Source organism: Neomonachus schauinslandi, chromosome 16 (genome assembly GCF_002201575.2).
Source record: "Neomonachus schauinslandi chromosome 16, ASM220157v2, whole genome shotgun sequence".
NCBI lineage: Eukaryota > Metazoa > Chordata > Mammalia > Carnivora > Phocidae > Neomonachus > Neomonachus schauinslandi.
In genome coordinates this window covers 12,873,051-12,900,122 of record NC_058418.1, presented here as the reverse complement: position 1 = coordinate 12,900,122, position 27,072 = coordinate 12,873,051, and the positions used below count along the sequence as shown (strand labels likewise).

Here is a 27,072-nt window from a genome sequence, read left to right as displayed (position 1 = left end):
CTCAAAAAGTCAACATTATTTAAGAATTTTTGAAAAAGAAGAAATGTTCTAGATTCGTGGCGCTCTACAGTGCGTACCAAAATCCCCTGGAAAGCTAAAACAAACACAGAGGTTCAGTGGGCCTGGACCTTTGTATTTTTACTAAGATCCACAGATTATTCTGATACCCAAGAAATTGTGAGTCACTGTTGTAGACTAAAAAAGAATAAAGATGGGGCGCCTGGGTGGCTCAGTTGGTTAAGTGACTGCCTTTGGCTCAGGTCATGATCCTGGAGTCCCGGGATCAAGTCCCGCATCAGGCTCCCTGCTCAGTGGGGAGTCTGCTTCTCCCTCTGACCCTCCCCCCTCTCATGTACACTCTCTCATTCTCGCTCTCAAATAAATAAATCTTAAAAAAAAATAAAAAAGAATAAAGAGCGCTAACAACCAAATACAGTACAGAATCCGGAATGCATTCTACTTAGAAGATGAACCCCTGTAAATGGCATCTTAGAGGCCAATGAAGAAACTGATGAGATAGATACTGTGGAATTATGGAGAATTTCCTTAAGGGTAATTATGGTACTATGGCTATATATGAGGTTGTCTTTATGTTTGGGAGATACACACTGATGTAATAAAGGGGAAAGTATCCTGGTGTCTAAAACATATTCTCAATGGTACAACATAAAATATACAGAAAAATAAATGTCAAATTGTTAACAACTCTGAATCTACAAAGGGGTATATGGGTGTTCATTCTTTCAACTTTTTCATATGAGCAGCAATTTTCAAGATAAAGCTGAAGAATATATAAATGGATAGGTTTTATTTTGCTATTCTTTTACTAATATTTATCTTAGCTTCTGGACAGAGAAATAAATTATACATTTTCTGCCAGTTGATATTTTCACAGACAAATCACTTCAAATGAACTCTCCCTGATTCTTGAACATTTCCTCACTCATTAAATCCCTAGGGTTTCTTTCCAAAATTAACTTTTTGATGTAACTTAAGGAATGAACTCTTAATGAAAATCCTCCTGTATTCTTTACTTCCCATGAAATCTTATACAGAACAAGTTATTTAAAATTTAATAATGAAGGAATGGATGAGGTTTTTCTAAATTATTCATAATAATGCAATTTTCCTGTCATCAACAATGCTAATGAAACATAAAAGCTGTTCTTTATGAACACAAGCATGTGCCAAATACTCTTTTAAGGATTTTGTGTGTACTAGAACACCTTTGTGTTCTACACACAATAATTGCATTAGTATGTACTCACTTTTGTTGCCATTTACAAATGATGCACAAAGAGGATAGGCACCTAATGTCACACAGGTAGTGAAATGGCAATGGTGATAAAGCATCTGCCTCAGGTAGACGTTAGCTTACATTTGTTCCAACAACAGTTTTCCTCCAGTTTGAGTTTGAAAGCTTTTCTAAGTGTATGAAATTAACATACCTAGGAAAATATCTTTCATGATTAGTAAATTGTGAACATGAAGGCTACTCTGTATTTCTTTACATTCAAAGACTCTCTCACAAGAATGTCCTCTCAACACTAAGGTGTTTGCTGTGACTGTAAATCTTTCCACGTCACTCATACTCAAAATTCCTCACCAGTAGGAATACTGTGCTGTTGAGCAAATCTCAGTCCACGATGAAAGGTCTTCCCACATTTTTTTATAGTCATAGAATTTCTTGCCACTATGAACTCTCTGATGTTAAGTTGTTCATATCCAGTAATTTTCCCACATTCCTCATATTCATAGGACTTCTGACGATTATGAATTTTCTGATGCCGAGTAAGCTGACCATTCACAGTGAAGGCCTTCCCACATTCTTTACATTCATAGGGCTTCAGACCTGTATGAATTCTTTGATGGGCAATAAAAACTGACCTAAGTCTAAAGGCCTTCCCACATTCCTTACATTCATAAGGTTTCTCACCAGTATGAATCCTGTCATGCTGAATAAGGTTTGAGCTACAACTAAAGGTCTTTCCACATTCTTTACATTCATAGGGTTTCATACCTGTATGAATTCTCTGATGAGCGGTAAAGACTGAACTAAGTCTAAAAGTTTTCCCACATTCCTTACATTCATAAGGTTTCTCACCAGTATGAATTCTCTGATGTACAGTAAGTTCATAATTATTGCTAAAGGCCTTTTCACATTCCTTACATTCATAGGGCTTCTCACCAGTATGAATTTTAACATGTTGAATAAGGTTTGAGCTACGACTAAAGGCCTTCCCACACTCCTTACATTGATATGGTTTCTCACCAGTATGAATCCTCTGATGTACTCTAAGTTCGCTACCACAAGTAAAGCATTTCCCACATTCCTTACATTCATAGGGGTTCTCACCAGTATGAATTCTGTAATGTCCAAGAAATTGGTAGTGATGTCTAAAGGCCTTTCCACATTCTTTACATTCAAAGGGTTTCTCACCAGTGTGAATTCTCTGATGTACTCTAAGGTCTGTACCACGACTAAAGCTCTTTCCACATTCCTTACATTCATAGGATTTCACACCTGTATGAATTCGCTGATGTTCCATAAGTTGGTACTGATGTCTGAAGGCTGTCCCACATTCCTTACATTCAAAGGGTTTCTCACCAGTATGAGTCTTCTGATGTCGAGAAAGTTGTAGGTGAAGTCTAAAAGCCTTTCCACATTCTTTACATCCATAGGGTTTCTCACCAGTATGAATACTCTGATGTTGAATGAGATTTGAGCCACGATTGAAGGCCTTGCCACATTCCTTACATTTAAATGGTTTCTCACCAGTATGAATGTTCTGATGTCGAGTAAGCTGTGTCAGAAGAGTAAAGGCCTTTCCACATTCCTTACACTCAAAGGGTTTCTCCCCAGTATGCATTCTATGATGTTCAATAAGTCGGTAATGATACCTAAAAGCCTTCCCACATTCCTTACATTCAAAGGGTTTCTCACTAGAATGAATTTTCTGATGCTGAATAAGATTTGAACCACGATTAAAGCCTTTACCACACTCCTTACATTCATATGGTTTCATGCCAGCATGAATACTCTGATGTTGAACAAGGTTTGAGACACGATTAAAGGACTTCCCACATTCTTTACATTCAAATGGCTTCTCACCTGTATGAATATTCTCATGACGATTAAGCTGGGTGAGAAGACTAAAGGCTTTCCCACATTTCTTACATTTAAAGGGCTTCTCACCAGTATGAAATTTCTGATGTCGAATCAGTTGTATATGGAGTCTAAAGGCCTTCCCACATTCTTTACATTCAAATGGTTTTTTTTCCAGTATGAACACTCCGATGCTGAATAAGGTTTGAACCACGACGAAACATTTTCCCACATTCCTTACATTCATAAGGTTTCACACCTGTATGAATTCGCTGATGTTCAATAAGTTGGTACTGATATTGGAAGGCTGTCCCACATTCCTTACATTCAAAGGGTTTCTCACCAGTATGAGTCTTCTGATGCCGAGAAAGTTGTAGGTGAAGTCTAAAAGCCTTTCCACATTCCTTACACCCATATGGTTTCTCACCGGTATGAATACTCTGATGTTGAACAAGATTCGAGCCACGACTGAAGGCCTTGCCACATTCCTTACATTTAAATGGTTTCTCACCAGTATGAATGTTCTGATGTCGTGCAAGCTCTATCAGAAGACTAAAGGCCTTCCCACATTCTTTACATTCAAAGGGTTCCTCACCAGTATGAATTCGACAATGTTCAATAAGTTGGTAATGATATTTAAAGGTCTTCCCACATTCCTTACATTCAAAGGGTTTCTCACTAGAATGAATTTTCTGATGCTGAACAAGATTTGAACCACGATTAAAGCCTTTCCCACACTCTTTACATCCATATGGTTTCATCCCTGTATGAATACTCTGATGTTGAACAAGGTTTGAGCTACGATTAAAGGACTTCCCACATTCCTTACATTCAAATGGTCTCTCACCTGTATGAATATTCTCATGGCGATTAAGCTGGGTAGGAAGACTAAAAGCTTTCCCACATTCCTTACATTTAAAGGGTTTCTCACCACTATGAAATTTCTGATGTCGAGTAAGTTGGACAAGGAGTCTAAAGGCCTTCCCACATTCCTTACATTCATAGGGTTTCTCTCCAGTATGAATACTCTGATGCTGAATAAGATTTGAACCACGACTAAAGTACTTCCCACACTCCTTACATTCATATGGCTTATCTGTAGTGTGAATAAGAGAAGTATGATGAGTAGAAGTATGCATTTTTTCATAGCTTATTATCTTTTGATTGATATACCCCTCTTGATGTCCCTGTTGTCCCCTAAATCTATTTCTGCATTTTGAGTCATTTCTAAAATTGGAGGTTTTAAGGTCAAGAGTTTTACTTATTTGCTTTATACTCTGTTTAGGCAAATTTATTTCATGAATATCATTTTCTGGAGATAACTTCTCAGCTCCATAATTTGACTCCAAATCTGAAAGAAAAGGAGAAAGCAAACACATTTTACCTTCCTGTACACATATGTACAAAATCCATTAAAGAATATATAACTCTAAAAATATACATACAGAAAAAAAATTCTTAAATATATATTGAAGTATATATAATACACTTTCAGAGAATTTGAAAAAGAATAAGAAGAGCTCCAAAAATGAAGAAAGTTTGTTAGATGGTGATGCTCATAATAGGGGAGGAGATTAACTTTGTGAAATTTAGGTGTTAATCAAAATCCTTTGGTAGGCTTGTTACAAATATTGATATTCAAGCAACTCAGATGCACAGAATCAGAATTTTTAGGAATAAGTCATCAGATGCTGTATTTTTAACATCTCTATCAGATAATTCTGATGCAGATCAAAGTTCAAAGATCCATACTTAAAACTGTTTTGAATGGTTTGTCTTTACTCTTATACTAAAATCCAAAACCCTTACCATGGATAACAAGACCACCTATGAAGCCACTGTCATCCTTTGGACCCTATCTCTACCACACTGCTTTCTTTTAGCACTTCAAACATGATATAACCTTTCTTCAATATCTTCATGCTTTGGTCAGACTGTTTTATTACACAAGAATCCTGTGGCCTGAGCTGCTTGTAGGAGACAACATTCTCATTTTTAAGACTGAAAAGAAATGTCTTCCTCAGAACAGCTATACCTGCTGGGCCCATCCAATTATATCCCTCTCCTTTATTCTCTATTCAAGAGTCTCACTCCTTGCCTTCACAATTCTGTTTTAATTATACGTTCATTCATTCATTAGCTCATTTCTCATTCTGTGTATTTTCTTATTCCTAAATCTGCCTAGGAGCAGACACAATCCTGATAGCATTCACCACTGAAATAATAAGCCCATAGCACACAATAGGTGTTAAGTAATTGGAAAACTATTGATAAAAGAAGAAAGGCTGAGAATAAACGTATATAATGCAAAAATGAGGCAGTGGGAAAGGCTTATCATAATAATCATTCATTCAAAACTACTAAAATTGATAAATAGAACCATTCTCATATTACTTGTTTCAAATGGGAACGAATATCTGAGCCCAACTGGTCATGTATATGTCACAATGGGAAAACAAACCACAGAAAACAGGTAGAAACTTGAAGCTTGAACCTTCACTAGGTTGACTGCCTGCTGAAATATATCACAAAGTTAAAGAAATTCAACAGATATCAACACTGAGATGACAGATGTTTGCATTACCTGACAAAGACTTTAAAACCATAATTGTGCAAATGTTTCAATAAGCAAACACAAATACTCTTGAAACAAATGGAAAAATAGAGAATCTCAACAAAAATATAGAGGATATAGGGAGAGTTCTGAAAAGATGGTGGAGTAGAAGGATCCTGGGCTCACCTCCTCCCGCAGACACACCAAGATAACAGCCACATCAGTGTAACTATGAAAATGACCTGAGAATGGCAGAACAGACTTCCCACAGGTAATCGCAGAGAGTGGGGTGGAGATGCAGTTGGGAACGAAACCCCCAGTAAGAATAACCACAAACAGGAGGGACACCACAAACACAAAGAAGCAAGAGGATCAGATTCCACACCAGGCACCCCAGGTATGGGGGACCCACACTGGGAAGATGAGTCCCATTACATTTGGTTTTGAAAACCAGGAGGGCTTAACTCTGGGTACTTCAGCAGGCTTAGTTCTGGGAGAGCCAGAGGGTGACAGGAAACTGGAGTCCCTATCCTTTAGGAGCCAGCATAACAACCAACCTGCTGAGATAACAGTAGAGAAGCAGCAGTTTGAAAAGCGCCTAGGGGTATAACATGAAGAACATTTATTTACTAATCTCAGAATGTGTGCTGGAGGGACGGGAATCTTTAGGAAACTTCCCCAAGAACAAAAAAGCTGGTGGAACCATTCCCTGTCCACCCCCAACCGCTGCCTAGATAGCTGGAAGCTTTAGGGAACCAGTGCAAACACACAGCACCTACCTTGCTAGCACTGCATGCCCCACCTTCACATTCTCCTGAGGATCTGCCCCATAAAACCCACCCCATTCCAAAGGGGCTCCAGCCCCAACACACCATGCAAGCAGCACTAGTCGGGACCAGTGCCACTCCAAAGTGACTCTTGCTTTGTGGAGAGGGGAAGGATAACCACACACTGGTGTGCCCACAGTTCCAGCAACTGAACCTTATAGTTAGCAGTACAGAGAGTACCCTGCTGATCAGTGCGACTTCAGCCCTGGCAGATGGATTAGGAGTAGGCACTTTGACTGCCAACCCTGCCCACCAGTGAACAAGGGGACCTGCCCCCTCTCAGAGGGCAAGGCAGGGAGAGTGCCTTGTGCCTTGATTTGTGGTTACCGTTAGGTTCATATATAACATCTAATGTTAATATATATATACATATATAAATGTATATATATATATACATATATAACATCTAATGTGCTAATATATTGCACAAATCAAGCTGGTACAACTACAGCCCCAGCAGACAGGCTGAGAGCAGGCATCTAGTCTGACTGCTGACACCACCAAACTGCAAGCCCCCAGTGGCCCCCGACAGACCCCTTAACAACACAGAGACCAAACCTTGCCCAGAACAGGCAAAGTGGGCCATTGCAGCCAATGGGCTGAAGGCAAAAGGGGTTCTGCCACAACAGCAGAGCACAGGCAACCCACATAGGAGACACCCCTGAAGCACCTGGTTCTGGTGAATGACAGACACTGTACCCCAGGGCACCATAGGACCTTCATAAGGTCACTACTTTCTTTCTTTCTTTCTTTTTTTAAATATTTAACTAATTTATTTGACAGAGAGAGAGCGAGCACAAGCAGGGGGAGCAGCAGAAGGAGAGGGAGAAGCAGACTCCCTGCTGAGCAGGGAGCCTGATATGAGGCCTGATCCCAGGACCCTGGGATCATGACCTGAGCCATAAAGGCAGATGCTTAACCGACTGAGCCACCCAGGTGTGCTGAGGTCACTACTTTCAAGATCAAGAGCTGTAACTGACTTTCCCAATACACAGAAACAAATACAGTTGTATAAAATGAGAAGACAGAGGAAAATGTCCTAAACAAAAGAACAGGACAAAATCACAGCAAAAGGGCTAAATCAAACAGAGATAAGCAATGTACCTGATAAAGAATTCAAAGCAATAATCATAAAGATACTCACTGGACTTGAGAAAAGAGTGGATGATCTTAGTGAGACCTTCAAAAACAAACAGTAAATATTAAAAAGAACTAATCAGAAATGAAAAACTAAATGACAAATAAAAATACACCAGAGGGAATCAATAGCAGATTAGAGGAAGCAGAAGAATGGATCAGGGACCTGGAAGGTAGGCTAATGAAAAGCAATCAAGTTGAACGCAAAAATAAAAATAATAATAATAAAAAATGAGAATAGATTAATAATAAATGTTGCTGAGTTTTCAACATCAAGTATAATAACGTTTGCATTATAGGGATCCCAGAAGGAGAAGAGAGAAAAATGGGGCAGAACATTTACTTGAAGAAATAATAGCTGAGGGGTGCCTGGTTGGCTCAGTCAGTTAAATGTCTGCCTTTGGCTCAGGTCATGATCCCAGGGTCCTGGGATCAAGCCCTGCATTGGGCTCCCTGCTCAGCAAGGAGCCTGCTTCTCCCTCTCCCTCTGCCTGCCACTCTGCCTACTTGTGCACAAGCTCTCTCTCTGTCAAATAAATAAATAAAATCTTTAAAAAAAAAAAAAAAAAGAATAGCTGAAAACTTCCCTATCTGGAGAAGGAAACAGACATCTAGATCCAGGAAGCACAGAGAGCCCCCAATAAAATTAACCAAACAAGGTCCACACCAACACACATGGTAATTAAAATGGCAAAAAGTAATGATAGAGAATTTTAAAAGCAGCAAGAGAAAAGAAAAGTTATATACAAGAGACACTCTCTAAGGCTATTCTGTTGATTTTTTCAGCAGAAACATTGCAGCCAGAATGGAACGGCATGATATATTCAAAGTACTGGAAGGAAAACCTGCAACCAAGAATACTCTATCCAGCAAGACTATCATTCAGAACAGGAGAGATAGTCTCTCATACAAACAGAAGTTAAAGGAGTTCATCACTTAAACCAGCCTTACAGGAAACGTTAAAGGGAATTCTTTGAATGGAAAGAAAAGGCCATAATCAGGAGTAAGAAAATTATGATAGGAAAAAATTTCACAGGTAAATGCAAACATATAATAAAAGTAGTAGATTAATCACTTATAAAACCAGTATGGAGGTTAAAGCACAAAAGTAGTAAAATCAATTGTATCTATAAAAAATCAGCTAAGGGAGTCACAAAATAAAACGATGTAAAGTATGACATCATATGCATAAAATGGAATGGGGGGAGTAAAAATTTAGTTCTTTTAGAATGGATTCAAATTTTAGCAACCACCAACTTAATATACGTTGCTATATACATAAGATGTTATATATGAACCTAACGGTAACCACAAATCAAAAACCTATAATAGATACACAAAAAAATAAAGAGAAAGGAATCCAAGCATAACACTAAAGAAAGCCATCAAACCACAAGGGAAGAGAGGAAGAGAAGAAGAAAGGAACAGAGAACTACAAAAACAACCATAAAACAAGTAACAAAATGGCAATAAGTACATAGCTATCAATAATTACTTTAAATGTAAATGGCCTAAATGCTCCCATCAGAAGACTATGATGACTGAATGGATAAGGAAGCAAGATCCATCTATATGCTGCCTACAAGAAACACATAAGGCATAAAGACACATGCAGACTGAAAGTGAAGGGATGGAAAAACATCTACCATGCAAACAGAAGTGAAAAGAAAGCTGTGGTAGCAATACTTATATTGGACAAAATACACTTTAACATAAAGTTTGTAACAAGAAACAAAGAATGACATTACATAATGATAAAGGGAACAATCCAACAACAGGATTTAACAACTGTAAATATTTATGCACCCAGCATAGGAGCACCTAAATACATAAAGCCACTATTAACAGACATAAAGGAAGAAACTGACAGTAATAGAATAATAGAAGGGGACGTTAACACCCCATTAAATCAATGGATAGATCATTCAGGCAGAAAATCAACCCAAGGAAACAGTGGCTTTGAATGACACATTGGACCAGATGGACCTAACAGATATATTCAGAACATTCCATCCAAATACAGCAGAATACACATTCAAGTGCACATGGAACATTCTCCAGAACAGATCACATGTTAGGCCACAAAACAAATCTCAATACAAAAAAACTGAAATCACATGCATCTTTTCAGACTGCAATGGTATGAAACTGGAAATCAAGTGCAAGAAAAAATCTGGAAAGAACATAAATACATGGAGGCTAAATAACATGCTACTAAACAATGAATGGGTGAACTAAGAAATCAAAGAGGAAATAAAAAATACATGGAGACAAATGAAAATGAAAACACAACGGTCCAAAATCTTTGGGATGGAGTAAAAGCTGTTCTAAGAGGCAAAATAATAGCAATACAGGCCTACCTCCAGAAAAAACAAAAATCTCAAATAAACCACCTAAAGGAGCCAGAAAAAGAAGAACCAACAAAACCCAAAGCCAGCAGAAAGAAGGAAATAATAAAGATTAGAACAGAAATAAATGAAATAGAGACTAATGATCAATGAAACCAGGAGCTGGTTCTTTGAAACAAAATTGATAAACCTTTAGCCAGACTCATCCAGAAAAACAAGAGACAGGGCTCCAATAAATAAAATCAGAAATAAAGGAGGAGACATAACACCGAACACCACAGAAGTATAAAAGAATACTATGAAAAATTATATGCCAACAAATGGAAAACCTAGAAGAAATAAATTCCTAGAAACGTATTTGCAAATGATATATCCGATATGGGGCTAATATCCAAAATACATAAAGAACTTATATGACTCAACACCAAAAAGACAAATAATGCAATTAAAGAGTGGGCAGAGTACCTGAATAGACATTATTCCCAAGAAGATATACAGATGGCCAACAGACACATGAAAAGATGCTCAACCTCACTCTCATCAGAAAAACGTAAATCAAAACCACAATGAGGTATCACCTTATACCTGTTATCAGGGCCGAAATAAAAAAACACAAGAAATAACAAGTGTTGGCGAGGATGTGAACAAAAAGGGACCCTCGTGCACAAATTGGTGCAGCTACTGTGGAAAACAGTATGGAGGTTCCTCAAAAAATTAAAAATAGAATTACCATAGGGTCCAGCAATTCCACTACTGGGTATTTACCCAAAGAATATGAAAACACTAGCTTGAAAAGATATATGCTCCCCTATGTTTACCGTAGTGCTATTTACAATAGCCAAAACATGGAAGCAACCCAAGTGCCCATCCACAGATGAATGGGTAAAGAAGATGTGGTTTATAGATACACTGGACTGTTTTTTTTAAAGATTTGAGAGAGAGAGTGCAAGAGAGAGCACAAATGGAGGGGGAGAGGAAGAAGCAGGCTCTCCGCTGAGCAGGGAGTCTGATGAGGGGCTCAATCCCAGGACCCTGAGATCATGACCGGAGCCAAAGGCAGAAGCTTAACGACTGAGCCACTCAGGCATCCCTAGATACCCTGGAATATTACTCTACCATAAGAAAGAGTGCAATCCTGCCATTTGCAACAACATGGATGGAGCTAGAGGGTATAATGCTAAGTGCAATAAGTCCTTCTTATTTCTATAAATAATTTCTATAAAATAAAGCACTCTCAACATACTCCAAAGGAGTGAAATCATTTATATTATATATGATATATATATGATATCACAAACAAATATCATATGATTTCATTCGTATGTGGAATTTAAGAGACAAAACAATGAACAGAGAAGAGCCAAACAAAAAAAACAGACTCTTAAATACAGAGAACAAACTGGTGGTTACCAGAGGGGAGGTGTGGGTGGGGAGATGGGTGAAACAGGTGAAGAGGATCAAGAGTACACTTACTGTGATGTGCTGGGTGATGTACAGCATTGTGGCATCACTATATTGTACACCTGAAGCTAATACAACACTGTATGTTAATTATACTTTAAAAAAGAGAAAGAGAAATATACAGAGGATATAAAGAAGAACCAAGTAAAACTTAGAACTGAAAACTATAATAATTAAAATTAAAATATTGTGGGGTCCCGTAGCACAATGGAAAAGGCAGAGGAAAGAATCAATAAACTTAAGATAGAACAAAAGATTCATCCAATCTGAACAAGAGAAAGAAAAAAGAATAAAAACCAAAGAAGCACAGCAACAAGGAGCAGGAGGACAATGCTAAAAGTCCTGACATTCATATTGCCAGAGTCCCAGGAGAGGAAAAGTGTACACAGCTGAAAAAATACTGCAGAAAAAAGGGTGAAAACCTTCCCAAATGTGGCAAAATTCATAAACCTACAGACTCAAAAATCTCAGAGCCCCTAACAAAATTCCACACCTGAACTTATCATAATCAACTGCTAAAAACAAACAACAAATGAAAATTTACTTGAAAACACCTAAAAACCAACACGGCACATTGCCTATACAATTCCTGAACAATGATTCCATGACTACAGGCTTCAATGAGAAGGAAGTAGCACAATGTTTTAAAGTACCAAAAGAAAAATCCAGCCATGAATTCTCTATCCTGATAAAATATGAATCCAAAATAAAGACGAGATAAAGACATTTTTAAATGACAGAAAACTACAAGAATTTGTCCCCAGCAGACTGAGTCTAAAAGACCTGATAAAGGGGAGCAAGGGTGGCTCAGTCAGTTAAGCGTCCCACTCTTGATTTTGTCTCAGGTCATGATCTCAGAGTCGTGAGACTGAGCCTGGGTCAGGCTCTGGAGCCTGCTTAAGATTCTCTCTCTGTCTCTCTCCCTCTCACTCTGCCCCTCCCCGCCTCTCTCTCTAAAAAAAAAAAAAAAAAGAAAAAAACCTGAAAAAAAAAATTTTCTAAAAAAAAATTAAAAAAAAAAAAAATCTGGGGCATCAGGAATGAAATAAGAGTAAAAGAAACGGTAATATCAATACAAAAGACCATCTTTTCCTCTCGAGTTCTTTAGAACCCATTTGACGGCTGGAAGAAGAATCGTATCATTGCATTTCTTTTTTTTTTTTGAAGATTTTATTTATTTATTTAATTGACAGAGACAGTGAGAGAGGGAACACAAGCAGGGGGAGTGGGAGAGGGAGAAGCAGGCTTCCCGCCGAGCAGGGAGCCCGATGCAGGGCTCAATCCCAGGACCCTGGAACCATGACCTGAGCCGAAGGCAGCTGCTTAACCGACTGAGCCACCCAGGTGCCCCGTATCATTGCATTTCTGATGTCTGTAGATGTAATGCTGCTCTAGCATAGACATAAGACAGCTACAGCACAAAGGAAACTAGATAGTGCTAGGTGATAACCACTGACTGACAAGGCAGGCAGTAAAACAGCAATTTCTTTTTTCTTTTTTTTTAAGATTTTATTTATTTATTCATGAGAGACAGAGAGAGAGCGAGGCAGAGGGAGAAGCAGGCTCCCAAGGAGCAGGGAGCCTGATGTGGGACTCGATCCCAGGACCCTGGGATCATGACCTGAGCCGAAGGCAGACGCTTAACCATCTGAGCCACCCAGGCGCCCTAAAACAGCAATTTCAATATGATCTTGTGTGAGCACAACAGAAACAACAACATAAACAGCTATATGTGTATGTGTAAAGTGTGGAAATACAAGTGGTCAGGTGGGAATTACTGGAGAGTGTGACTGAGGGTTACATTTTATTTTTTTTTAAAGATTTTATTTATTTGAGAGAGAGTCAGAGCAAGAGAGAATGAGAGAGAGAGAGAAAGCACGAGCAGGGGGAGGGGCAGAGGGAGAAGCAGACTCCCCACTGAGCAGGGAGCCCAACATGGGGCTCGATCCCTGGACCCTGGGATCATGACCTGAGCCAAAGGCAGACACTTAACCACCTGGGCCACCCAGGGGCCCCACACGTTCCTTTTTCATTCATACAGAACATTTATAAAAACTGACCATATGCTGGGCTATAAAATAAAGCACTCTCAACATACTCCAAAGGAGTGAAATCATTTATATTATATATGATATATATATGATCATATCACATTATATATATCATGATATATATAATGATATATCAATATATTCTCTGCTAATAAATAATAAATAAAATAATAAAATCATGCTAAAACTCAATATCAGAGATTATTCATTTCTTTGGAAATGGAAAGCCATACTTGGTTGACCAAAATCACAGTAATCTATACAGAGATATGACATTATGTGATTCTTCACATGATGCTACTAGAATCTATTGTGGAGCTTTCAAAACCAAATCATGAGAAAAAATTTTAATCACATAAATTCAGAATGTCATGGTTTAAGTAAACTAGCCTGGACTTAGACTCGAAAAAAAAGGGAGAGAGAGAGAGAAAAGCCAAAGTAAAAAAAAAAAAAAATTTAATTTAGTTAAAATAAATTTTAAGGCACAAAAGCTCTTTAGATAAAAAGGAACTAAAGAGGGGCGCCTGGGTGGCTCAGTTGGTTAAGCGACTGCCTTCGGCTCAGGTCATGATCCTGGAGTCCCTGGATCGAGTCCCGCATTGGGCTCCCTGCTCGGCAGGGAGTCTGCTTCTCCCTCTGACCCTCCCCCCTCTCATGTGCTCTCTCTCTCATTCTCTGTCAAATAAATAAATAAAATCTTAAAAAAAAAAAAAAGACAGCTTGAACATATACTTAAAAAAAAAAAAAGGGACTAAAGAAACCTACTAATAAAAAGAAATAGTAAAAATAAATTAAAATGTTTTAAAAAGAAACCTATCCATAAATCAATTCATGAACTTGGACTGGATCTTAAACTGAAAAACACTCCCACAAAACCAAACAAACAGAATAAAATTTTTTTTTTAATTTTTTTTTTTTTTTTAAGATTTTATTTATTTGAGAGAGAGAGAATGAGAGACAGAGAGCATGAGAGAAAGGAGGGTCAGAGGGAGAAGCAGACTCCTTGCTGAGCAGGGAGCCCGATGTGGGACTCGATCCCGGGGACTCCAGGATCATGACCTGAGCCGAAGGCAGTCGCTTAACCAACTGAGCCACCCAGGCGCCCCCAGAATAAAATTTTTAAAGAGAAATGGGAGATTAATTTAACTGTGAACTATATTGTAGACGATACTCCTGAAATATGGTGATTTTCTGAGGTGTGACAATGATGTTATTTGGGTTAAGATAATGAAGCTAATTAGGAATAATGAAAGATTATTAGGACCTTTCCTATTCTTAGAAGATGCAAAGTGAAATGTTTAGGTAACACATGTCACAACATCAGTGACTTAGACCCACACGTGGTCCAGCAAAAAAGGTTTCAAACATTTAGATACATAAATACATATAGCAAAGGTGGCCAAATGTTCACAACTGGTGGATCTAGTTTTCTTTTTTGTTTTTTAAAGATTTTACTCATTTATTTGAGAGAGAGAGAGAGAGAAAATAAGCGGGGGGCAGGGGCAGAGGGAGAAGCAGTCTCCCCACTGAGCAGGGAGCCCAACTCGGGGCACGATCCCAGGACCCTGAGATCATGACCCGAGCCAAAACCAAGAGTCAGCCGCTTAACCGACGACCACCCAGGTGCCCCCAAAATGGGTCACCTTTGAAAGGATGTTAGAAACCAACTCATTATTTAGAAAATTAGTAAACCAAGGAAAAGAATATTTATCTTCAATTTTCCAAATGATCTGTATAACTGAGTAACAGTTAACGTGAAGTTTCTTTTTACAGATGCATTCCAGACGGGATTCGAATATCCACCAATTTACAACCTCTAACAAATTAAGGGACATAGTAACTGCCTGTCAGTGGCTGCAGATATTACTAAAATGAGAAATCCAGATATCACATGCCAGTGGACTGAAGAATATCATCATCACCTAGGGAAAGAAAGGTTCCCAAAAGTCTGATTAACCTTCTAGACCCAACTATCATTTTACAGGAAATAGAGGGACATGTTCCCCCATACCACCAAGATGCCATCAGCAAAATCCAGATGGTGTGAAACTACATGACAAATGATCTAATTTAATCAAGAAAAACCTGTTAACAAAAAAATCAAGCGTGCCTGGGTGGCTCAGTCGGTAAGAGACTGCCTTCGGCTCAGGTCATGATCCCAGGGTCCTGGGATCGAGCCCCACATCAGGCTCCCTGCTCAGCGGGAAGCCTGCTTCTCCCACTCCCACTCCTCCTGCTTGTGTTCCCTCTTTCACTGTGTCTCTCTTGGTCAAATAAATAAATAAAAGCTTTAAAAAAAAAAAAATCAAGAGGAACCTTTAATCTAAAAGAGACTTAAAAGACTTTTTAAGATGACAGGGAAAACAAAACCCAACTGGAGAAGTTCACTCAGACAATAAAGCTCTAGAGAAAAACCTTTCCTGCAAAGAGACCACAATAGGCTTCCAGGACAGCTGGCAAAATCCTAACTCACAACCTGGTAGTTAAAGCTGTGGGTACCTTAAAATACATGCAGCTCTTTGTGTTATGTGGCTTTCTGTATTCTTGTCATACTTAGTTTGTTTGAAAACGAAGAAATGAACACTTTTAACATAGATCAGAACATGGCTCTAAGTAACTCTTGGAAAACATTCTATGTTCTTCACAGTGATGATCAGAACTTGTAGGATCTGGTCCTGGCCTAACTCCCTAACCTCCTTTCCCACCATCCCTTCACCTCTTCTGCTCGAAACTTCTTATTGCTCCCAGGCATACAGAAACCATTTCCCGCTCAGGGCCTCTGTGTGTCCCGCTCAGACTAGACTGCTCTTGCAGTCTTAACCCTTCACGACTGTGCAAGCATGCCCACTTCAAGACATGCTCCCTAAACATCCAAGCCTGTCATTCTCACTGCATTGCTCCTATATATTTGTCTGCACAGCATCATTCCTGACAGTACTGCTTTACTCATCTGCTTACTTGATTGATCCATGTCTTGCCAACTGCAGGTAAAGTCCATGAGAGCACGACTCTATCAGTCATGTTCATTTCATTGTACAGACAGTGCCAAGCACAGTGCTTTGCTTAGAGTGGACCCTCGATAAATATTTGCTGAATATATGAAAACATTTTTTAGACACTGGAAACACATATAGAAATGTAAATGCAAAAGCAGAGCTGGAAAGCAGCTGGATGCAAAATATATGTTAAAAGGTTACACTGGGGGAGGGGAGTGCCTGGGTGGCTCAGTCAGTTAAGTGTCTGACTCTTGATTTCAGCTCAGGTCATGGTCTCAGCATCGTGGGATCGAGCCCCATGATGGGCTCCACGCTCAGCGCGGAAGTCTGCTTGGGGTTCTTGCTCTCCCTCTCCCTCTGCCCCTGTTCATGGGCACGTGCTCTCTAATAAATAAATAAAATCTTTAAAAAAAAAAAAAGGTTACACTGGGAAAGAGGGCACTCACTCCACTAAAAGGAGAGGAAATAAAAGAACAAAAATTAGAGATGATTAGCAAAAGATGGAGTTCCTTTGAAAGCCCACACTGTGTGATCCTTATTTCCTTCTCAGATCTCAGGCATTTTTATCCAACAGGCCTTGGGTCTTTGAAGGCATTTTCCCAAGCCAGATTTCAAGGGTATGACCCCTCTCTGACCCCCTCTGCTGGCTTCTCCCCTACTCACCTGGATACCATCTGCTTGTTTCTCTCCTCACAACCACCCAGGGCTCTTTCTCTTGCTCCAATAAGGTAATCACATCTGGCTTAGAAATGGAACTTCCTGCTTAAAAACAAAAAAAAAAGAGAGGGTGGGCCCCGGTCAGTGCCACTGACTACCCGCCTCTCCCTGCTGGGCCCATGAGGACGCTGTGGGATTTGGCACCATGTCTGTGTCAAGGCTGGCTTGGTTGCTTGGCTGTGTCCCGGCCACCGCGTGGAGAGCGGCTCGATCACCCCTTTTATGTCATTCTGTGAGGAAAATGAGTTCTCTAGGAGAAAAATCCAAACCCATCAAACAATCTCTTAAGAAGCCAAAGTTACCAGAAGGTCGTTTTGATGCACCCGAAGATTCTAATTTAGAGAAAGAACCACTGACAAAATTTCCAGATGATATTAATCCTGTTACCAAAGAAAAAGGTGGACCTAGAGGCCCAGAACCTACCCGATATACAGATTGGGAACGAAAAGGACGGTGTATTGATTTTTAAGACACATATTATTAACTTCAGTATCTTTTTCTGAATATGTACATCTGAGTTTATTTCCAGTTGTTTTCTTTCTGTATATCCTTTAAGTCATTTAATTTCTATAATGTGTTTAAAAACATAAATAATGCCTTGAAAGAAAATATGCTGCTATAAATTAAGGGGAAATAGTTGTACATTAGCACATTAATTTAATTTAAATATATTGGAGTATATAAATGGCGATTAGAGCTGCAAACTCATTTCATCACATTTCAGTTTATGTTAATCAGCTGCTTATAAAATACAAATGTAAATAAAACAAGTTTTAATGATTTTTATTGCCGCATACTAGGTAATACTGACTTTTTAAATGTGAGGTAAGTAACACATTATAGTTTGATAAGGCCACAGTAACAACAGAAAATCTAACTCCAGAGCCAGTTTACTTGGGTTCAAATCCTGCTCTGCTCCTTATTAGCCATGTGATCTTGGATAAGTTATTTAACTTCTCTACATCTCAGTTATCTTCATGCGTAAATTGGAGTTAATGCTAGTTCTACCCTATCAGGTAGTGAGAAGATATTTAAGTGAGTAAGTACATGTAAACCACTTGGAACAGTGCATAGCACATAGCTCTCAGTGTAAGTGTTAGCTATCCTTCGATCTTAAATGTATTTTTCCAAGGCTCTAGGCTTTCTGTGGAGAAATATTAAGAAACCAAGTTTGAAATACTTGAACTGAAATTGTTTTATATGAATATAACGTTAAAAAATTAAAAAAAAAAACAAACAAACAAAAAAAAGAAATGACAAGTGGTGTAGAAAAAATTTTTTTTAAATATACAAAAAAACCCCCACAAAATGGTTGAGATCTGCTTAAATTTGTAGTAATATTTTTTTAGAGGGGACGGGGGAGAGGGAGAGAGAATCTCAAGCAGACTCCACACCCAGTGTGGAGCCCAACGCGGGGCTCGATCTCATGACCCTGAGATCATGACCTGAGATGACATCAAGAGTCAAATGCTTAACCAACTGAGCCACCCAGGTGCCCCTAAATTTGTAAAAACAGACATGCCCGTCTTCAACCTGACAAATTCCAAACGATTTCCTTTGGGAACAAGAAGAAACTCAGCTATTTCTTAAAAGCCCTGAAACTCATAGTGAAGAAAGCTAATATTCCAGAGAAGAGACACTAATAATTTATTAAACTATTAATTGTTTTAAATTATTTTAAGTTAAATTATGAAATTAAATTAAAATTTAAATTATTAATTATAACTGTTCAATACTAATTTTATTGTATATATTAATTAAAGATTGTATTTATTTATTTATTTGAGAAAGAGACAGAGAGAGCGAGCAAGAGCATGAGCGGGGTGGGGGGAGGGAGAAGCAGGCTCCCCGATGAGCAGGGAGCCTGAGGAGGGACTTGATCCCAGGACCCCGGGATCATGACCTCAACCAAAGGCAGACGCTTGACTGACTGAGCCACCTAGGCACCCCTTTATTGTAATTTTAATTAATCTTTAGAATGAACTACTATTGGGGGAGATAGTCTTACCCAGAGAGACCAGGTTGCTGTAGGTCTCCAACATCACGTCCCTGTACAAGGCCCTCTGAGCAGGGTCCAGGCACTCCCACTCCCCCTGGGAGAAGCTGATGGCCACGTCCCCGAATGACAGAGATCCCTGAAACCACACACACAAGCATTACCATGACAATGAAGGAAATTACTTGAAGGTGAACAGAGAGGAGGCGAAGAACCGCACTGCAGGACAGGAGCAATATGGCGCTTCGCAGGGTGCCTGCAAGTTCTGGAAGAATCTTGCCACTGCACAGCAAACTTGCTGTGTGCTGTGGGATAACCTACTGATCCCCGCATGGCAAAGAATGGCTAAAAAAAAAAAATGTGAAGTCATCATATTTCAGGGGAAGAAATACCAACTTACATAGGCCATGTTTTTAGAATGACAAAATTGATCCATCTTCCTCGTGCTTCCCCTCCTAGATAGAAAAAAAAAAAAAAAGAAGGGCTTAAGCCAAGCTGTGCCTTGGTGCTCTCTAAGGGACTCAAATTAATACAACAATTTTTTCTTCCATTTCTATGTCCCAACTACTCCCTAAAATTCCTTTTCTATCCCTCTCTGCTTCACACAATCTCCCTTTCCCTTTGTCCCTCCACCTCTCCTCCCACCCCACCCCCATACAAATTGGCATCAAACATGAGGAGCCTGGACAAAAAATCAAGCTCTCCCCCAAGGCCTGGGGAACCTGTCCTCCAAAATATGAGGGAGCATGAGGGATCCTCCATTCTTGGGAAGCATGACTAAGCCTAGGACTGGGCTCCCCATCCTGCTCTGTGCAGATCCTCCTGCCCCCGTCCCACCTTTCAGGGCTGAGAAGGGGTCACATCATCCAAATCAGAACCTCTTTGTGAACTCAGGATTGGGAGAAGTGGGGCAAGGCATGAAAACTGGGAAGGATGTAGATGGGATTGCTCAGGCAGCATTTGGCTTTCTAAGTCCACCGAAGCCAACTGGTTAAATATGGCAGGGCATCCACGTCATGGGATACTAAGTGGTCATTACACGTTCAAGATACATGGTCAGCAGAAAACTCAGGTTACAAAACAGGATGCAGAATATGATTACATCTATAAAATATATGTGTATATATATAAAGACTAACAGACACTGACAGAAAAAAATTCTAGAAAATTATACGTCATGTTAACAGTATTTGTCACTGTATTGTGGCCCTAATTCTCTACTTTTTGCTTAAGAGTGCTTCATAATTGTATGGCAAGGCGTTAACTTGGAATATATACACAGTTATATTCATAAACGCATGCATATATGTATGTTTATATATATATATATTTTTTCCTATGAGGAAGCTGTTCTCCAAATCAGATGAAAGGCAACCTTTTACTTAGACAACTTCCCTATTAATGTGGAAAAACTCAGGATATTCTAATAAGCTCTTATTTTTACTTAAGGGGTTTATTTCATTTCCCAATTCTTGAAGCAACACTAAGATGTCTATGTTTATCTGAGCAGGTTACAATAATTTCTACAAAAAATGTCTGCAGGCCCTGAGCAATGTCTTATATACATTTGATAGTCTCACACGTCCTCTTCTAAACCTATTATTTCAGCCACAGTATTCCCTAAACAGCCACTGTATCGTCTTCTGCTATTAGTCATTTTGCATTTAACAGATTTAGAATTTCCAACAGAGTTTCTTTAACTCTATAGAAATCCCATGGGCTTATAATTGGGTCAAAGCGTGGTGACTCTATAGGCCAAAAGAAGCGTATTTCCTGTAAACTCCCAAAGTACGGTAGATGACTTTTTCTGATAGGCTCTGTCATCCTCTGCTATACCCTTATTCTTGTTCAGACTTCACCTTCTGTGCTGGAGAAGTAAGAAACCTAAAAGAATACTAAGAAAATTCAATGGAAGTACATAATGACACATACATAATGACACATGACATATTAACTGCTTAATATTAGCAGTTAATATGTGTCATCATTATTGCTGAGGATAAAGAAGATTACACTTGTTAAAGAAACTTCACTGTTTCCCTTTTTCTTGTGTAAGTCATATAATAAAATATAGTGTAAGGCCTGCTCTTTCTTACAATGCTAACCAAAAATATTCAGAGCTTAGCCTGGCGAATGCAATTCTTAAAGAATCACATTAGCAAAGAGGGCTATCATAGAGACAAGGAGAAAAGGAGCCTTTCAGCACAGAAGCCTCAGAGGGAGAGGCAATGGTATTATGCTCTCTCTCACAGACCCAGAAATGAATGAAAACGATGACTTGATTAGATTTGTTTTTCGAACTGATTCTAATTCTATTCTACAGAAACAAAACTCTTGTATTCACACAGAAAAAATAATTGGAAAAATATAAACCAAAGCATCAATAATGACTACCTCTAGAGGGTGGTACTATAATTTTAACTTTCTTCTTAAGTTCCTTAAAAAGAATAGTTACACACTATTCCATCATCAAAAATACACAATAAAGGGACGCCTGGGTGGCTCAGTCAGTTAAGTGTCCAGGTCTTGATTTCGGCTCAGGTCATGATCTCAGGGTTGTGATATCAAGCCCCGCATCGGGCTCCACACTGAGCATGGAGCCTGCTTAAGATTTTCTCTCTCTCTGTCCCTCCCTCCCCTTGCTCACACACTCTCTCTAAATAAAAAACAAAACAAACAAAAAACCCCAAAACAAACAAACAAAACCCCACAATAAAGTTACTTCCAAATTAAAATAAGAATAAAACAGAGCTATCAGGAAGAGGGTACTTCCAACCATTAAAGAACCGACCTTGTCATGAGAGTCAACAAAGATATCAATGTGACTATAACAAGTAACAGCAACCAGTTCTAACATCCTTTAGCTGTATCTCACCAATATAATTAGAAATTTTCATGTTCAAGATTCTTCTCCTAAAGAACATAATGCAGGTAAGTGGCACCTGCAGACTGAGTAAGAAAATGCATGGGATATACACAGTACCATGCTCGGTTCTCTTCTTCATTAAAAAACTATGAAAACATAATTTTGGAGAGAATCCTTATAGATTGCCTTCCCTTAGTAAATGCGATTCATATACAACATCTTGGGTACTAACGTTCCTAACATAAATACTGCTTAACACGAGATCAAATGTTTTCTCTTTTCATGATTATTTATGAACATAATTTTCTTAAGTGCATAATACCCCATCACATGAGTCTAGTGTGATTTGCTTAACTACTCAATTTGTACAAGATCATTTTAAATATCACTCCAAGTATCACAGTCTTTTAATGCTAGACTAGGGTTTCTCATCCTCAGCATGAATGCCATATTGAGCCAGATAATTCTTTGTTGGGGGGGGTAGAATGGTGGGGAGGGCTATCCTGTACATTGCAGAATGTTTAGTAGCATCTTTGTCCTCTACTTATTAGATCCAAGTATCACTGCCCCCCATTGTGGCAACCAAAGTTGCCTCTAAATATTACCAAACATCCCCTGGCGGGCAAAATCACCCCCCGTTAAGAACTACTGATCTGCACTGATGAATCCAAGCCTTCTAGGTCATGCACACTTTGAATAATCTCATGAAATTATATACTTTCCCCATAAACTCCACCATAACACTTTGGTATACTATTTCAAGGGATTTGTGGTCCTCTGAGACCATAAATGGAATCATAGCAACTCAGGTTAAGCATTTTTATTCCTTTTTTTTTTGGAGGGAGAGAGAGGGGGAGGGAGGGGCAGAGGGAGAGAATCTTAAGCAGGTTCAATGACCAGCACAGAGCCCCACACGGGGTTTGATCCCACAACCCTGAGACCATGGCCTGAGCTGAAATCAGGAGTCGGATGCTTAACCAACTGAGCCACCCTGGCAGCCCAAGAATCTATATCGCTTGAGCATCTCACTTGTTTTCTTAATATGCAGGCAGCAATCACCATGGATCACATATTCTTAATGCCCCTGCTGTATAGAAATTAAGAGGAATGAGCTAAAACACACATAAACAACAGCTAAACATATCAAGCATTTACTGTATGCCTGGCACTGCTCTAAGGGGTTTTATACATATTAACTCATCTGACGTTCATTACAAACCTGAGACAGCCAGAGAGCCAATATTCCATCTGGATCCACAGCCCCTAATCTCAACCACACTATACTGATTCTCAGTCCACACAAAAGGAAGCCCAACACACAGCTCGAGCTGCCAAACTTCAAACAGACGTGGCCAATAATACAAATTTCAACTGATGGAACGCCCTGGAAAAATCCTGGCTCTTACTGATACCAACTTCTGTTGCCATCACTTTCCCATTTCTGAAAGCCTCAGACTGACTAAAATCAGCTAACCATCTCCCTTCTTCCCTTGCTTTGGAAAGCAGGCCCTTAGAGATCAAAAGATACCCAGTGTGTGATTCCACCTAAACACTAATTTCCTTCTTACCAAATCAGAGTCTAAAATAAAGCTTTAGCATTAATCACTGGAGTTTTATTTCCGTGTCATCTTAGAAAAAGGGAGTGCTCAAGAAGATATGAACAATTTACTAAACTGCTTTTGGTATTTACCAAATTATTTACCAAGTTAATATTAAGTGAAGAGCTGAGGGGCAATGGGGGACCAAATGGTGGGGTATCAGTTTGCACGTCTCCCTACATTTCCGGAAAATTTACTGGAACCTCTATATTCTAAAAACAAAAACGCATTTCTTATTCAAAACAAAGCAGGAACTCACCCTTGACTTTAGACGTGCAGCAATAATACTCTCATCCTTCCCAGGGTCCTTTTGGATAATGGTACGACTGGGGAAGGAGAAGGCGAGCATGAGACCCCAGGCTTTTCTTGGAGCGCAGACTAAATTTGAAAGCACCCTCCAGGGCCACACCTCCCTTACTTCGCACAAAATGGGATGGGAGTAAAAGGAGGAATCGGTCCCCGCGTTCGAAGCTGGTTCCTGGGGACAGGACTCTGAGAATGCGGTAGTTCTGAACATGTAGCTGCACCCGTGGGGGCCCCAGACAGGCACTTGCAGCTCTGAAACTCCCATGCCAAGTCCAGGCCTGGGCTTTCTGGGGGGAACTTTCATTCTAGGCTCAGTATCTGGCCTCCCTACTGGGGCCATTGGTATGCTGCAGCCACGTGGTTGGGAGGAGAGAAGACGGACGAAGAGGCGGGCCACAGGCCCCCGTGACACACAGCCACACACACACACACACACACACAGCCACAGCAAAGCGCGCTCAGCGCCCATACACCCCCGTCCCCGTCACCGCAGCTGCGCTGCACCAGGCGCGCCCTCACGCACACCCCCCACACTCCACGTCCGCCACTCGCGGTCGCACAATCCCCCTCCTCGCTGCGCGCGCGCGCTCTGGCGAAACTCCTTCGGGTGCCTGTCAGCGCCCTGTCCTGAGCGCCTCTCTCTGCCCACCCACACTGGCGGGTCCCTCCGGCTGGGGTCCTGCTCAGTAGAGGCCTCTGGCAGCCACGGAGTTCTTCCTCGACCTCAGGGCCTCACCCCACCAGGACACCGACCCTCGGATGCCGGTAGTGGCGGCTAATTCGGCGTGGTGGCTCCTGGGAAATGCAGTCTCAAAGAGGAAATGCCTCGGAAGCCTAGAGTTCTGCGGCTCAGATTGTTCCCGGCATGCAACTTGGGCCCGCCCCTAACGGAGCTCAGCCCAGTGGTTTGTGGGAGTTCCAGCCCCCCAGGAGTGCGCAGGTGCAGGCTGCTGGTAACTGAGGATTCCCCTGAGAGAGCATTGCTTGTTAGAGCCTCTGTAACTTACTTTTCTCATTATGGAGAAAAATGCAAGCGACCATAACTGTTAAAGAAGGCAGAGTCTTATATATAGGAAAAACCCTACAGTCTCCACCAAAAAACGTGGAATAAACGGATTTAGTGAAGTTGCAGGATACAAGCTCAATTGTGTTTCTTCTGTACGCTAACAACAAACTGAAAAACAAATTAAGAAAACAGTCTCATTCACAATAGCATCAAAACGAATACAAACTTAGGAACAAATTTAACCAAGGAGGTGCATGAATTATACTTGATGAAAGAAAGAGCAGAAGACACAAAAATAAATGGAGGGACAGCTCGTGTTCGTGGTTTGGGAGAATATTGTTAAAATGTCTATACTACCAAAAGTGATCGACAAATTTGATGCAATCCCTATCATGTTCCAGTGGCATTTCTCACAGAAATAGAAAAAAAAATCTTAAAATTCAGATGGAAGCACAAAAGACTTGGAATAAGCAATTTTTTTTTTTTAGATTTTATTTATTTATTCATGAGAGACACAGAGAGAGAGAGAGAAGCAGAGGGAGAAGCAGGCTCCCAAGGAGCAGGGAGCCCAATGCGGGACTCGATCCCAGGACCCTGGGATCATGACCCTAGCCGAAGGCAGACGCTCAACCATCTGAGCCACCCAGGCGCCCTGGAATAAACAATCTTGAGCAAGAAGAATAAAGTTGGAGGCATCACACTTCCTGACTTCAAATTATATGATAAAGCCATAGTAATCAAACAGTATGGTCCTGGGATAAAAACAGACACATAGATCAATGGAACAGAATAGAGTGCCCAGAAATAAACCCACACATATACAGTCAAACAATCTTCAACAAGGGAGCTAAGACTACATAATGGGGAAGGATAGTTTCTTGGATAAATAATGCTGGAAAAATAGGATATCCATATGCAAAAGAATTAAATTGGACCCCTTATACCATACACAAAAATCAACTCAAAATGGGTTAAAAAATTAAACATAAGGCTTAAAACTACAAAACCCCTAGAAGAAAACAGAAACATCTTGTTGGTGTTGGTCTTGGCAATGATTTCTAGGATATGACACCAAAAGCACAAGCAACAAAAGCAAAAATAAACAAGTGAGCCTAATTCAAACTCAAAATCTTCTTCACAGTGAAAGAAACAATGAAAAGGCAACCTAGAGATTAGAAAAAAAATTGTAAACCATATATGCAATAAAGGGTTAATATCCAAAACAATAAGGAACTCCTATAATTTTTAATAGCTCAAATCATTATATATTTAATTTAAAAATGGACAAAGGTCCTGAATAGACATTTCTCAAAGAAGGCATACAAATGACCAATAGGTACATGAAAATGTACTCAACAACACTAATCATCAGAGGAATGCAAATCAAAACACAATGAGAGGGCGCCTGGGTGACTCAGTTGGTTAAGCGACTGCCTTCGGCTCAGGTCATGATCCTGGAGTCCCTGGATCGAGTCCCGCATCGGGCTCCCTGCTCAGCAAGGAGCCTGCTTCTCCCTCTGACCCTCCCCCCTCTCATGTTCTCTCTCTCTCAATTAAATAAATAAAATCTTTAAAAGAAAGAATTAATATTGTTAAATTTTATTGATATAGATAATTCTGGAAATCTATACAGCATACTGTCTCTAGCTAACAATACTGTGGTGTATATTTAAAATTTGCTAAGAGGGTAGATCTCAAGTGAAAGAAGAAGAAGAAAAAGAAAAGAAGAAGGGGAAGGCGGCAGGAGGAAACTCTGGTAGGTGATGGATATGTCTATGGCCTTGATGGTAGTGATGGCTTCACAGATGTATATTTATCCTCAAACTCATTGAATTGTATACAATAAATATGTGCAGCTTTTTACATGTCAATCATACCTCAATAGAGTTTTTTTAAGTAATTGTACTAATTTACACACTTATGGAAAGCATAGAGTTCCAGTTGGTTTCCACCACCTCAGTACTTGGCATTTTCTTTCTTTCTCAGCATAGCCATTCTGATGTGTGGGTAGCAGTCTCTTTGATCAACTTTTCCCATGTTTACTGACCTGTAGACTATCCTCTTTAGTGAAGTGGCTTAGTACATTTTTTTGCCCATTTTTTT

At 39.8% G+C, this 27,072-nt stretch overlaps 3 protein-coding genes across 3 annotated transcripts; 1 reads left to right on the top strand and 2 right to left on the bottom strand.

Annotated features, from left to right (window-relative positions):
- Window positions 1–419: 419 nt before the first annotated feature.
- LOC110590199 (zinc finger protein 780B-like) lies at window positions 420–27,006 on the bottom strand. The gene is made up of 7 exons (XM_044911373.1): window positions 26,933–27,006; window positions 24,717–24,758; window positions 19,594–19,648; window positions 19,206–19,332; window positions 17,144–17,239; window positions 4,383–4,457; window positions 420–508 (listed from the first exon to the last, which is right to left on the bottom strand). The coding sequence occupies exons 1-7, from the start codon at window positions 27,004–27,006 to the stop codon at window positions 420–422; spliced, it is 558 nt and encodes a 185-aa protein (XP_044767308.1).
- On the bottom strand, window positions 1,593–3,971 carry LOC123323219 (zinc finger protein 780B-like). Its single transcript, XM_044911319.1, has 4 exons — window positions 3,954–3,971; window positions 3,450–3,804; window positions 2,609–3,112; window positions 1,593–2,524 (listed from the first exon to the last, which is right to left on the bottom strand). The coding sequence occupies exons 1-4, from the start codon at window positions 3,969–3,971 to the stop codon at window positions 1,593–1,595; spliced, it is 1,809 nt and encodes a 602-aa protein (XP_044767254.1).
- Window positions 17,343–17,666, top strand: LOC110590269 (succinate dehydrogenase assembly factor 4, mitochondrial-like). Its single transcript, XM_044922099.1, has one exon. It carries the CDS (start codon window positions 17,343–17,345, stop codon window positions 17,664–17,666), a length of 324 nt encoding a protein of 107 aa, XP_044778034.1.
- Window positions 27,007–27,072: the final 66 nt, after the last annotated feature.